This window comes from Notechis scutatus, chromosome 6 (genome assembly GCF_049901735.1).
Source record: "Notechis scutatus isolate UNSWTSFEM ecotype Mainland chromosome 6, rNotScu1.2, whole genome shotgun sequence".
Classification (NCBI taxonomy): Eukaryota; Metazoa; Chordata; class Lepidosauria; order Squamata; family Elapidae; genus Notechis; species Notechis scutatus.
In genome coordinates, this window is record NC_142014.1 from 50,142,434 (window position 1) to 50,156,626 (window position 14,193).

Below are 14,193 nucleotides of genomic sequence, written 5' to 3' on the forward strand. Positions count from 1 at the left end.
TGAATTATCTACTATGTGAAATTTCATGGTTGCATACAATATGCTTAAAATGCAGAAAAATACATCATCAATGTGTTAAAAGTTTTTCATAGGATTGAGCTGCCATTCGTTTTGTCAAATATTAAAATTACTAGGAAGGCACATTTATTTTCAAGTTCACTTTAGTTCTCAAATTATTTAGCTGCCTTACCACTACTGAATCCCTAGATCATGCTAAATCTTATACCAGAGTACTGCATGTGCATGTATATGATTCAGGATTGGCAACAAATATTTAGCATATATCATATGTGGATTACCAAGATATATTAATATATTAATATTTCATCTAGATTAACAAAACACAATAAATATAACAATTTAAAAAGATCTATGTTCAATTACCATCTAACCATTGAAGTGCATTATTGTTTATTTTTAAAAAGTCAGATACTGGACCAGTGTATGTCCTCAGCTTACAGTTGGTCACAGTGTGATCTACAGTTGTGATGTGGGACCCCACAGTCACAATGAGGGGAGGCTACTATGCTCCAGGTATTCAGAGAGTCCTGGCAGACACCATGTGAGATACAAATCCTATTCAGGATTGTCAGTTATTGACATGGTAGTTCATGGCACCTTTTGTGGGGTCATTTATATGCATTCTTAAATCTGGGTGTTCAGCAACCCATTTGGCTTCCCATTGGGAATTGTTATGCAAGTGCCAGTGGAGGCTTCCTGGATTTGAGTCTTACAGCTGATAAATGAGGAAGATAAATGAGGAAGGTCAGAATGCACCAGTAGGAATGAGTTATTCATACTTTTTTCTGTATTCTTTCACTAGTGCATTTTGCCTACATAAAGCTGGCAGTGCTATATGTATGGCTCAGAGCCAATGGAACTACATATGCAACAAATAACAAAATGAATAAATTGGGGTCATAATGAAATACATGAAATGAAATACATACATGCAGATAAACACTTAAATGAGAGAATTGTTCCAGGAGGTTTTCCAGTCCTATTTGGAGACTTTCCTAGATGCAAAATGGGTGTTCTGCCACTGACTTATTTCATCTGCAAGATGCTACCAGATTTTCTTGCTATGATATTAGCCTTTTAAGAAGCCTAGTAACATCATGCCTGATTCATATTCACATTGTTCCTAGTGAACCAAAGAGGTCACATCTTGCCACCAGTTTGCTCAATGTGATGGAATAATTGCGACTATTTTCAAAGTTGCTATCTTAATTTTTGTAAGCATATATTTTAAAAATTAATCTCATACATTGCACACTCATGGTTGAGAATTATTGATTTTTTTAAATTTATTATGAACAGAAAAATATACATCGTTTCCCATTGAATTTTAATGGAGCATCGCACCCCTTTTAAAATTCCTTTTTCTCAAATTTTGGTGAAGCTGAATTTCTTGAGGGTTTTTTGTTGTTGAGAGAATCATGGTCTTGAAAAGGTCAACTAAGAAGTCTCTATAAAAAATCAAAATAAATTTTAGGTGAGGCATCGAGAAGAAAGCGTTCTAAATCAGAGGATATGGATAGTATTCATTCTAAACGCCGAAGATATCTAGGAGATTTTGAAGCAGAATTTGAAGTAAAAATTACAACCAAAGGAGATGTTCATCAGAAACTTGAAAAGGTAAATATGACGTTCTTGATTTGTGCATTGTAGGTAATTTGCCTTTTAATTTAAAATATTTTCTGTTTGCTCCAACTATATTAAAATTTTAAAATCCTTAATCTTGAAAATAAATGTTTGGCAGGATTATGCTTTTATAAAGAAGAAAACTATTTAGGAAATACTTACTTTCCATTGTTCTTGCCTAAGCTGTATTTCTTTAACTTATTGGCTGAATAACAAACCCATTATTTCCTTTTTACCCATGAGATCTGAGCTTGTTGTTGTTGTTGTTGTTGTTGTCCCTTTCCAGCCTGCGGCAGTGGTGTGAAGGGCTGTGGCAGAGGTGGAGTGGCCATCCACAACCGTCCCAATTTTTCAGGTGTCCCTTGGGAAAATAAATAGCAATAGCACTTAGACTTATATACCACTCCATAATGCTTTTCAACACCATCTGAGTAGTTTACAACGTCAACATATTCCCCACAACAGTCTGGGTCTTATTTTAGCAACTTTAAAACAATGGAACATTGAGTCAACCTCAAGCACATCAGGATCAAACTTCAGATTGTGGTCAGAGTTAGTCTGCAATACTGCATTCTAACCACTATGCCATCAGGATATACCTAATTGATTAATCAAAAATTAATTACCCATCCCTAATCGAGATTAAAGAAGGTATAGTTTTGACTGGACTAACCAAAGCTTGTTTATTAAGGGATTAAGAGTAAATTTCATGTATTCCAGAAAACCAAAACCAGGCCTCATTTAATCACCAGCACTCTCCATTGTTGAAATTTAGTCCAGAGCAAGCACTTTTCCACACTGCTGCTGTTGTTACCTGAGCAAGGAATTCTGAATTGCTGCTGCTACCATGTTACCAAAGAGTGTACAAGAGAGGTGGTGCTTCAGAGACAGAACCACACCATCAAAAAGATGATCAACATCAGTAGTATAAATTCTTATGTGCTGTTGTCCCTGTTGCTACATTAGCAGCCATGACCTACAGCCACATATATGGCCTGACTAGATCCCATTCATTTGCAGGCCACCAGGCAACTCCACTTTCCTGGTCTTTCAGAAGGTTATTCTCAAGATTTTGTGCTGTACCAGTTCTGAGAACAGCTGTTGCCACCATGCCACCCTCCCGCTCCAAGTAAACCTAATGATCTCCTAATTCAACAACAAACCTCCACAACCCACACTGACCCAACAAATTCTGCAAGCCCTAAATTAACATATTCATATAGAGAACCACATACCATGTTTCTTAGAAAATAAGGCAAGGGACATATTTTCTTTTTACCCCTGAAAAAACGGCTCGCCTGACCCCCAGGCTTCTTTCGTGGCCAAAAAGAGTGCTGCGCCTGGCTCCCCTCCAGTCAGGCACTGAAGTTCCATCACTGCCACTGGGAGTGGGGAGAGAAAAAGAGATCTGATATAACCTCGGAGGGCTGGCGGTGATGTACTCTTTCTCGCATACACAAAGACACACGAACAGGTCCTTCACACATCCCCAACTCCTCCAAGGCTACATTCCTTCACTATGAGAGCGGGGGGGAGGGAAAGTGAGAGAGAGAGAGAGAGATGGTATCCTGCAATCCCAAATAAAGATTGATTGATCAGTAGGAAAATGCGGGTGGGGGATTTTCCTGCAGATTGTTTTGGGATTTTCCCAGGGTATCTATTACTTCTGCTTTTGGCTGCACAGAAGGAAAGCAGTAGAAGACTTTCCCTCCCCCAAAGTCTGTGCAAGAAATGAGTCCTTGGGATCCTGCAATTCATCCTGCTCCAAGAGGCTTCACTGGCGCGACAAGTCTCACAAAGACTCATTTCTGGTGGAAATTTTTGGGTTGAGTCGTGTTTTATGAGAAACCTGGTAGTTGACCTTGGAGAAGAAATATAAAGACTTTTACCAAAATTTCATTCAAGGCCAGGAAGACAAGATAGCAGAATAAAGATTAAGATTGTCCCGTTTTGACTCCCTTTGGTATAGGACAAGGGTCAGCAACCTGCGGCTCTGGAGCTGTATGTGGCTCTTTCATCCCTCTGCTGTGACTCCATTGCTGGTTGGCTCCACAATTGGTAGGGCTTTTGGAAAGGTAGAGGAAAAAGGACACCATGCTAGGAGACACCATGGTGGGGGAACCGGACTTCCAGTCGGCTCCAGAATTTAATGGGGGGCTTCTTTCTGGTTAGGACCTTTGTGGCTCTTTGAGTATTTAAAGTTGCCAACATTGAAAAGAAATTACAGTCTATCAAAACAGATTCCTTTTAAATTAGAATATAAGAGATTTGCTAGAATTGATTACAAGGAAATTAGAAATGGACATGGATAAAAATAAGAATTTTGAAAGAAGAACGAGGGACCATAGAAGAAAACAAAAGTAAGAATTTTAGGTATGGAACATAAGGTTTTCTGGGAGAAGGAAGAAAAAATGCAAAAATTATCTTACTTGATTATGATTAAATAATGGGCTACTGTCTCTGGTGATTTTTAATAGTTATTTTGACTACAGTTTTCTTCAGGGGAATGTTCAATTTGGTATAATGGATTGGTTTGCAATAGCTGTTATTACTTTAACATAAAATAAGGGGACACTACCTCTAATAATGCTTCATAATTCTGAATTTTTTTGGTAATGTTTACTTGTTAATTGGAATTAGATTTTGATTATTAAAGATAGGGATTTGGGAATTAGGTTTTAAATAGTGGAATTATATATTTATGTTATGTATTTCTGTTAACTTTTACTGGATCTCTGTTGATTAATTAGATTAGCTGAGGATTTAGAAAGAGGTTTACAGGTAACACAACAATTCGTTTAGCAAATGTTCAAAGTTATAATAGCACTGAAAAAAGTGACATGACCATTTTTCACATGATCATTGCAGTATCCCTGTGGCCACATGATCAAAATTTAGATGCTTGCCTACTGGCATACATTTATGATGGTTGCTGTATTCTGGATCATGTGATCACCTTTTGCACCCTTCTGACAAAGTCAGTGGGAAAGCCATTCACTTAATCATGATACTAACTTAAGAACTGCAGTGATTCACTTAACAATTGGGGCAAGAAATGTTGTAAAATGAAGCAAAGCTCACTTAGCTGTCTTTGTTTAGCAACAGAAATTTTGGGCTCAATTGTAGTTGAAAGAAAATGGTATGTGGTAGAGAAAGAAGTTGTTTTTGTTTGGTTATATTTTAAGAAACAGTGAAAAGTTGTTAATGTTGAATGTACTTGCTGGCCATGAAGCAGCCATGAAGAAGTTTCTTTTTTTTCCTTTTCTTTCTTTTTTTGTGGACAATTTTTTTTTCTGCACTTTTTAAGTATTTTCTTTTTTTATGTATTTTTGTGTTTGGCTTTTATAGCTGTTTTATCTGTTTAATATAATCCTTAATAAATTATTGAAAAATATGTGTATATAAATTAAAAATAACAGCATAATCTTGTTTTATTAGTACATGTGTGAAATTAACATATTATATGATGAAAAGTTCACACAACCTTTTTAGTGTCTAATTGCATAGCTGCAGAGAGCAAAAAAGGAAAGCATTTAGATTTTTAGAAGATACATTTATATCTTTATATGAATATATATATTCAAATGGTTTTTGGAAACAGATATGAATGGTTCAATTTCAGTTATTTGTTTCATTGATTTCAGGGACATGTTTTTCAGTTAGATGTGTATTTCAATTTTAAAGACAATGGAAAATACCACCATGTGGTAACTTAACACTTTAGCTATTTTTAAATAACTAGTCTTTAGTAAGCAGAACTTGCAATCTAAATTCTTCCATTAAGAGTAATTTTATATAGGCCTGGATAGTACCATGAAAAAAGTCAGTCAAACAAATATTTTAAACATTTGCTGATCTTCACTTAAGACGTGCTAATAAGTGAGGGTGTGAATTGAAAATAGAATTCACTAAATCAATGCAAATATATTCAAGATTTGTTTTTCATAGATAACTATATAAATTGCTCAAAAAAATAAAAGGAACACAAAAATAAGACATCCTAGATCTGAATGAATGAAATATTCTTATTAAATACTTTGTTCATTACATAGTTGAATGTGCTGACAACAAAATCACACAAAAATTATCAATGGAAATCAAATTTAGCAACCCATGGAAGTCTGGATTTGGAGTTACACTCAAAATTAAAGTGGAAAAAAACACTACAAGCTGATCCAACTTTGATGTAATGTCCTTAAAACAAGTCAAAATGAGCGTCAGTAGTGTGTGTGGCCTCCACGTGCCTGTATGACCTCCCTACAATGCCTGGGCTCCTGATGAGGTGGCGGATGGTCTCCTGAGGGATGTCCTCCCGCACCTGGACTAAAACATCCCCCAACTCCTGGACAGTCTGGTGCAACATGGTGTTGGTGGATGGAGCGAGACATAATGTCCCAGATGTGCTCAATTGGATTCAGGTCTGGGGAACGGGCGGGCCAGTCCATAGCATCAATGCCTTCGTCTTGCAGAAACTGCTGACACACTCCAGCCACATGAGGTCTAGCATTGTCGTGCATTAGGAGGAACCCAGGGCCAACAGCACCAGCATATGGTCTCACAAGGGGTTGGAGGATCTCATCTCAGTACTGAATGGCAGTCAGGCTACCTCTGGCGAGCACATGGAGGGCTCTGCGGCCCCCTAAAGAAATGCCACCCCACACCATTACTGACCCACTGTCAAACCGGTCATGCTGGAGGATGTTGCAGACAGCAAAACATTTTCCACGGCATCTCCAGACCCTGTCACATCTGTCACATGTGCTCAGTGTGAACCTGCTTTCATCTGTGAAAAGCACAGGGCACCAGTGGCGAATTTGCCAATCTTGGTGTTCTCTGGCAAATGCTAAACGTCCTGCATGGTATGGTGTTGGGCTGAAAGCACAACCCCCACCTGTGGACGTCGGGCCCTCATACCACCCTCATGGAGTCTGTTTCTGACCGTTTGAGCAGCCACATGCACATTTGTGGCCCACTGGAGGTCATTTTGCAGGGCTCTGGCAGTGCTCCTCCTGTCCCTCCTTGCACAAAGGCGGAGGTAGCGGTCCTGATGCTGGGTTGTTGCACTCCTACGGCCTCCTCCATGTCTCCTGATGTACTAACTTGTCTCCTGGTAGAGCCTCCATGCTCTGGACACTACGCTCATGCTACCACTAGAGTGACAGCACCACCAGCATTCAAAAGCGACCAAACCATCAGCCAGAAAGCATAGGAACGGAGAAGTGGTCTGTGCTCACCACCTGCAGAACCACTCCTTTATTGGGGATGTCTTGGTAACTGCCTGTGCTTTCCACCTGTTGTCTATTCCATTTGCACAACAGCATGTGAAATTGATTGTCATTCAGTGTTGCTACCTAAGTGGACAGTTTGATTTCACAGAAGTGTGATTGACTTGGAGTTACATTGTGTTGTTTAAGTGTTCCCTTTATTTTTTTGAGCAGTGTATAATCATTAAATAAAAGTGTAAATTAATTTTATTTCATTTTTTCATAAATGTTAATATGAAACACATTTTAATGATAACATTTAAAACAAAATTTAATCTTAATTAGCTACTTTTTCATTTATATTTTTACAGGTCATCCATCGTTTTCTAGAAGAGAAATTTAGTGCCATCGAATGTGCTTTGTTTGATAAAACTCTAGAAAATTTGAAAAGTAGAGTAGATAAAATTGAATGCAATAAGAGACACAAAACCATCATTACAGAATTACAGGTATCTATGCTTATATGACTGAGATTTAATAGAGTTATTTTTCTTCCAATATTAAAATGCAAGACTCCTGTTAATTAAAGAATATTTTCCTCAGAGAAATATCCCCATTTGTATTTGCAGGGTTTTTGTCCCTTGTTTCAAAATTAAACCTACTGTTCATTTTATGCTAGCTGATTGCATAAGAAAAAATAATATCACATCCACTATTTACTTTGTTAACATAAAACTAGAATAGCTGAATAGGTTCAAGGACATTTTTCAGTTAACCCTCTTTCATTCAGCTCTCAAATGTGACTTTCTATTCAACAAGTAGAAACCTCTCATTCAAATGCCTTGCACTAAATGGAACCACAGTTGATTGTGAAGAACAATGTATCACAAGAAACACTTTACTATTTAGACAGAAAAGAATATGGCACATAAACATGCAATCTACAGGGAAATCTGTAAAAAGAAAGGAGAAAAGTTTGCAAAATCAGCCAGGATTTTGATTGGAAAAGGTATTTTTGGAGATAATATTAAGACTATTGACAGATTTGCAAGATATTACATGGATAATATTGGTTATACTTTTCTGACTCATATTCATTCTGATAGTTCTAATTTGGTGGCATCAACACTTGCCTGCCCCTTTCCTGATGGATTCAGCTCACTCTGTGTTGCCAGAAGTTTGGACACCTTCACTGACTCTGCTGTAGCCTCTACTGACAGTTTGTAGGAAGTCGAGGTTTGCCGTTGGCTGTATGCTTTCCCTCTCCCACCATTAATTCTTCTAGTGTAAGACTAGTGGAGCTAATGGTGGGGTGGGTGGGAAGGTTACCATCTAGCGACAGAAGGAAAATAGCTTCATCAGAGTCTGAGAAAAAGATGGTTGCTTTTATTCCAAGTAGTCCAGCCTGTTTTCCTTTCTTACCCTGACATCTTGAGGTCTGGAACTCTTTGAACATATAGTGAGCAATTGGTGATACAGAGTTGGTGCAGAGAAGACCCATGCAGCTATGGGGACCCCAAGAGATAGGAAGCGGAGCATGAGATATCTCGGTAGGTGGGGGGAGGGAGGTCTTGGGTGGCCAGAGGCAGATGGTCTTGTTCCTACATAGTCTTCCCCACTCTTGAGACACTCAATGAGCACTTAAAACAACCCATGCATTTGATTAATAAATACTTTGGGGAGAGCAGGGATGGGACTCATTTATTGAATATAATTCACTTAACATTAAGGCTGTAATGGGCAGGCTCCATTACGGTTGTAACTCGAGGACTACCTGTATTTGTTCATCCAGAGAAAATAGTCTCCTTTTCCATTCAGGTTAATAAAATTGCTGTGTAGGGAATAGTTAGATGGAACAGTGTTATGACTAATGCCTCTCATTGTAGCATGACTTTCTTCTGAAGTAGATAGAAGTAAAACCACATAAAAAAAAACCTTTCTAGTTTTTCTTGATGAAACCAATACTATAAAACTGAACTATATCATTAATTTATTGAGACTATGTTTCATTTTTGTTTTCCTTTTGAGGCTAAAATTGCAAGATTGACAAAACGTTTTGGAGCAGCTAGAGAGGACTCAAAGAAAAAACCAGAAGTAAGAACAGAAGTTTTTATTATATTGTTGATTGACTATTAAACTCAAAACTGTTATTAGTAACAATGCAATTTTTAGTATACCAGTACCTTATTCATGTGTGATCTTAGCTAAAATACTACAATGGAATGAGATGCATTCTTTTGTATAATTACAAATGTATGTGTTAACTTGGAGAAGTTAATGGATACACATAAATTTGTGGACTTGTATTTCTAAATTGAAATGAGATAAAAAATCTTTTGGGGTTTCCCAGTTGGAGTAAGATGAATGCCCTAAGAAGTTTTCATTGAATGTTTAGCTGTAACTGACAGATTAGTGTGTGTGGTCACTTGTTAATATCTACAATATTTAACTAGTACACTATAACTCCTCTGATCTACTGAGTTTTCTAGAGGGAAATTAAAGGATTAAATATTCTACCCTAAAATTTATTCTTGATTAAAATTAAGCTCTGGCTGCAAAATTACTTTCAAACATGTTAGTTTAATTTGATTTTAGTTTTTAAACCATTAAACTAGGCATATCCAACCTGTGGCCTGTGGTCCAAATGCAGCCCTGGACAGCAAGTAATGTGGCCTTATTTACACATTCATTTATTTGTTTGATTGGTTTGCTACCTGTCTAATTTCAAAGAAATTCTCAGCAGTTTACATCATTAAAAGCAATAAAAAACATAAAAAGATAAAATATTTATAAAACAATAAGAATGGAATTAGAAAGATAAAATTATAGTTCAAAGATGGGAAGAAAGGGAGCAGGACTCCACTTAGAGTCAAACAACCTACTCTCCAAAAAACAATTTAGTTTCAGGAAAAAATTGTCCTGCAACCTACAACTACTACACTGCAAAAACATATGGACTACTCTACTTGACCAGGGTAAAGCTATAGACACAATTTACATAGACTTCTGCAAAGCCTTTGATTCAATGGTACATGACAAACTACTGTTAAAACTAAACTCTTATCATAAGTGGATTACTGCGTTCCTGTCAAACAGGCAACAAATAGTAAAAATAGGGAGCGCTATATCAAACCCTGCTCCAGTTAACAGCGGTGTCCCCCAAGGCAGCATTCTAGAGCAGGGATCCCCAACCTTTCGCACGCCTGCCCGGTTCCGACATCAGCTGGGCGCCGCGGCCCGGTGCCGGCGTCAACTGGGCGCCGCCATCTTTTTATGACGAAACAGCGCTTCGGTGGCGTCACGGGCGCTGTTTCGTCATAAAAGATAAGCGGCATGCGCTTCTGGTGAGCTTTTCGGGTAGAAATGGCTTTCTACCCGGAAAAGCTCACGAGCGCTGGCGCCGCTCATCTTTTTATGACGAAACAGCGCTTCGGTGAGCTTTCCAAAAAAAAGATGGCGGCGCCCAGCAACCAGCGGCCCGGTAAGGCTTGTTCCGCGGCCCGGTACCGGTCCGCGGACCGGCGGTTGGGGACCCCTGTTCTAGAGGACCCACACTCTTTATATAAATGACCTTTGCGATCACCTTATTTGCAGATGACATAAAACTATTCAACACCACCGACAATGCTACTGTCTTTCAAAGCGACCTTGATTATGTGTCTGAATGGTCAAACAATTGGCAACTCCAAATCTTGACCAACAAATGCTCTGTTCTACACATTGGTAAAAAAAATCAGTACACCAAATACAAACTAGGTGGATATGACCTCGCTGATGATCCTCACTCTGTCAAGGACCTTGGAGTTCTCATATCAAATGACCTAAGCGCCAAAGCTCACTGTAACAGCATTGCCAAAAAAGGCGTTAAAAGTTGTAAATCTAATCTTACAAAGCTTCTCCTCCAGAAATATTGAGTTGCTAACTAGAACATACAAAACTTTAGCTAGATCAATACTCAAATACAGATTATCAGTCTGGAATCCGCACTGTATATTGGACATTAATACAATTACATGTCCAGAAGTATTTTGCTAGAAGATTATTACATTCCTCTGCTTGCAACATAATACCCTATATCACCAGGCTTGAGATTTGGGGCTTGGACAATCTTGAACTATGCCACCTACAGTTAAACATAAGCGTAGCACACAAAATTATCTGCTACAATGTCCTACCAGTCAATGACTACTTCAGCTTCAACCACAACAATACAAGAGCACACAACAGATACAAGCTCAATGTAAACCGCTTCAAACTCAATTGCAGAAAATACAACTTCAGCAACAGAGTGGTCAGTGCCTGGAATGTACTACCTGACTCTGTTGTTACATCCTGTAACCCCCACTCCTTTAACCTCAAACTATCCACTATTGACCTCACTCCATTCCTAAGAGGTCTGTAAGGGCGTGCATAAGTGCACCATCATGCCTACCGTCCCGGTCCTTTTGTCCCCATTTATTCATACCTATTTCCTGTATTCTTACTCATGTTTATACTTATACCTATTATCTTGTAAGCGATTGACAAATCAAATAAATAAATAGATAAATAAATAGGATGCACGGGGGAGGTGGGATTGCCTCTTAATTCATCAATCACCTCCAATGTGATGCTCCCCTGTTGGGGCCCCAAGCCATCTGATAGAGCCAGGTCTTCAGATCCTTACAGAAGGTCAGGAGGATGAGAGCCAATGTCACCTTAGGGGTATAATGTTCCAAAAAGCAGGAGCCACAACAGAGAAAGTCCTTTTCCTGAAGCTTGCCAACTGAAATTGCTTGACTGTCGGGGTCTGCAGCATGCCAGAGTGGGTGAATGGGCCAGTCTATATATCACACCCCCACTAGCAGTTAAAAGGAAGAAGCAGCTGCAAGCTCACATCACTCTGAGAAGCACAGAGCTGAAGACAGAAGCCTGAAGATGATGAATGAGACTTCATCGAAACGTTGCCTAGATACTTCCAATCTTACGCGGGAGAAAACCCGAATAACCAAAGATCCACATACAAATACCCGCGAGAACCTCAGAAAATAGATATATAGATATAGATATAGATATATAGATAGATATATAGATATATAGATATAGATATATATAGATATATATAGATATATATAGATATATAGATATATAGATTATAGATATAGATACACACCCACCCACCCACTCACTCACCCACTCACTCAGGCATGCTGCATTAGACCATATATATATCTGCATTAGACCATAGAAGACAATTTGATATTTCTATGTTTCTATATATCTTTCAGAATTAATTGTACTACAAAGTTATTTGAAGAAAGCAGAGCATTCATAATTCTAACATATCTTCATATTTAGGAGCTAGGGAAAATTATTTCCAAAAATATGTTTAAATGTCTTAACTTTAAAATAAGAATGGAAACTCTAAACACCTTACCTTGATATTCCCTGATAGATCTTTACTATTGCTACATTAATACATTATCAAGCAGCAGAATTGTTTTGATAGTTTAGATATATCACTTCATTTGGTATGTCAGAGGCTTCAAGGGAGAAAATATATTTATATTGTATCATGAAATATAATACAGTACTTATTAAGCAGAACTTGAGATTTTCTGAAAGAGAATTGTCCCTAAAATAGAATGATCATTTATGAAGTACAAAATTTAAGTTGCAAATCTCACATTGGTTTATGTCACTTTGTAGACTCTACAAAACACACCACATTCCCCAGGAAAAGCAGTGAGTGATACAGGCAGTGTCAATAGCGTGACATTTCGGTAAGCTGTAATTCCCTAGTTATTATACTTTTTTTCCTTTGGAAACTTCATCAGAAAGATAACCTATGCAGAAAAGTACAATATATTTTGATGGCAACTATATTTCACATTTTATTTATAAATGTGGCCTTTTTTTATGTTACCCAAATATATGTTAATCCATTCTAGTGGTGAAAAGGATGACTAGGTATGGGGAATTCTAAGGGCAAAAGTGAGCAGCCTGTAGTTTTCAACTGCTGTATGCCTTAGTTGTTGACAAATAACGTTAGCATCACACAAAATATGAAGCCCAGAGATTGCTTGTTTTAAACTTAGAAATACGTTGATTTTTAAAAAAAATTTGTTAAGGCTTTGTATTGCATATACAGTAGGTATGCAGAATTCAATGATATTATGAATGATTTAGAAAAATTGAGTAATACTTAATCATTTAAATACAAAAATAATTTTATTTTGGACTTCCTGCTATACCTCCTCTACTTGATACAGCTAACATAAATCTTTTTTCTGTAGAAATGCTGGCACAGTAAGGCAAATGTTGGAGTCCAAGAGAAATGTGGGAGACACTTCATCGACTACTTTTCAGTCCCCTGTGAATGCAGGTAAAACCTCTCTCAATTATGTGTATTATTACTTTTATGGCACATTTCTTAAAATCAAATAAGTAGAAACTGATTTGATATAATTCAGCCAAACAGAAGTGATTTAGATGAAAATAACAGGTGCTGTCTTGTTTAAACCCAGTGGTAGCCTGAGTCTTAAAATGAACTATGTAGAGTCCTGTCCTTAAACTTAATATACAATTTTATCCTTGCACTTTCATAGAACCAGTTTGAACACCATATAAAATAAGCCAGGCTGCAGCACTGTATGCTACCCGAATTCCACATCAGCTCTAAAACTAGAATAAATCAAACACAGGTTTGACAAAGATGCTTTGTTTAGAAAAAGAAGGCTGTATTTAAAAGAAAAGCATGCTTCCATATGTAGTTTTTCAGAAGTGTATAACTTTTGGGGGGGGGGGGGTTCCTAATGATCACAATTGGCCGTTGAATTGCATGTTGGGTACTACATTTCAGCAAGTAGGAAGGACTAGGATAAAATGACTGGATAGTAATGTAAATTTAAGCTTTTATGATATTTCCATTTACCTAATAATAACTATAAAATAAATATTATAATTTGATGCTAACTTTGGGAGACACTTTGGATATATCCAAAGTTTCGGTGGGGCATCATGAGCTCTTGAGGATTTAAGTTGACATTTACTAATTGATATTTTCTACCTATAAAGTAATAGCTTCTCTTTACAAATCAATCATTGATTTATAATAATAAACTGATAGATTACTATTGATGTCCTTGACCTCATGATTAATCAGTATGAACATGTTACTAATGTTGCTGCTGTAGGTCGAAATAAAAACAGTAATTATAGTTTTTTCATGTTAAATGCAATATTTAGTGGGGTAGATCCTGAACTTAACTTTTTCAAACTTTGGTCAGACAAAAGCACTCTCTGACATAATTAATCCTCAGACAATTTGAAACACAAATTAGAATTGAATAAGGCCTAGAAATTA

At 37.4% G+C, this 14,193-nt stretch overlaps 1 protein-coding gene across 10 annotated transcripts in view; it reads left to right on the top strand.

Annotated features, from left to right (window-relative positions):
- ATF7IP (activating transcription factor 7 interacting protein) overlaps positions 1-14,193 on the top strand; it is a 99,613-nt gene that overhangs the window by 55,709 nt on the left and 29,711 nt on the right. For all 10 annotated transcript variants that reach the window (XM_087968220.1, XM_026694606.2, XM_087968221.1 and 7 more), the window contains 5 exons: positions 1,496-1,638; positions 7,220-7,357; positions 8,877-8,942; positions 12,537-12,610; positions 13,124-13,212. In XM_087968220.1, the coding sequence (XP_087824346.1) occupies positions 1,496-1,638; positions 7,220-7,357; positions 8,877-8,942; positions 12,537-12,610; positions 13,124-13,212 (510 nt within the window). The remainder of the gene's footprint in view (positions 1-1,495; positions 1,639-7,219; positions 7,358-8,876; positions 8,943-12,536; positions 12,611-13,123; positions 13,213-14,193) is intronic.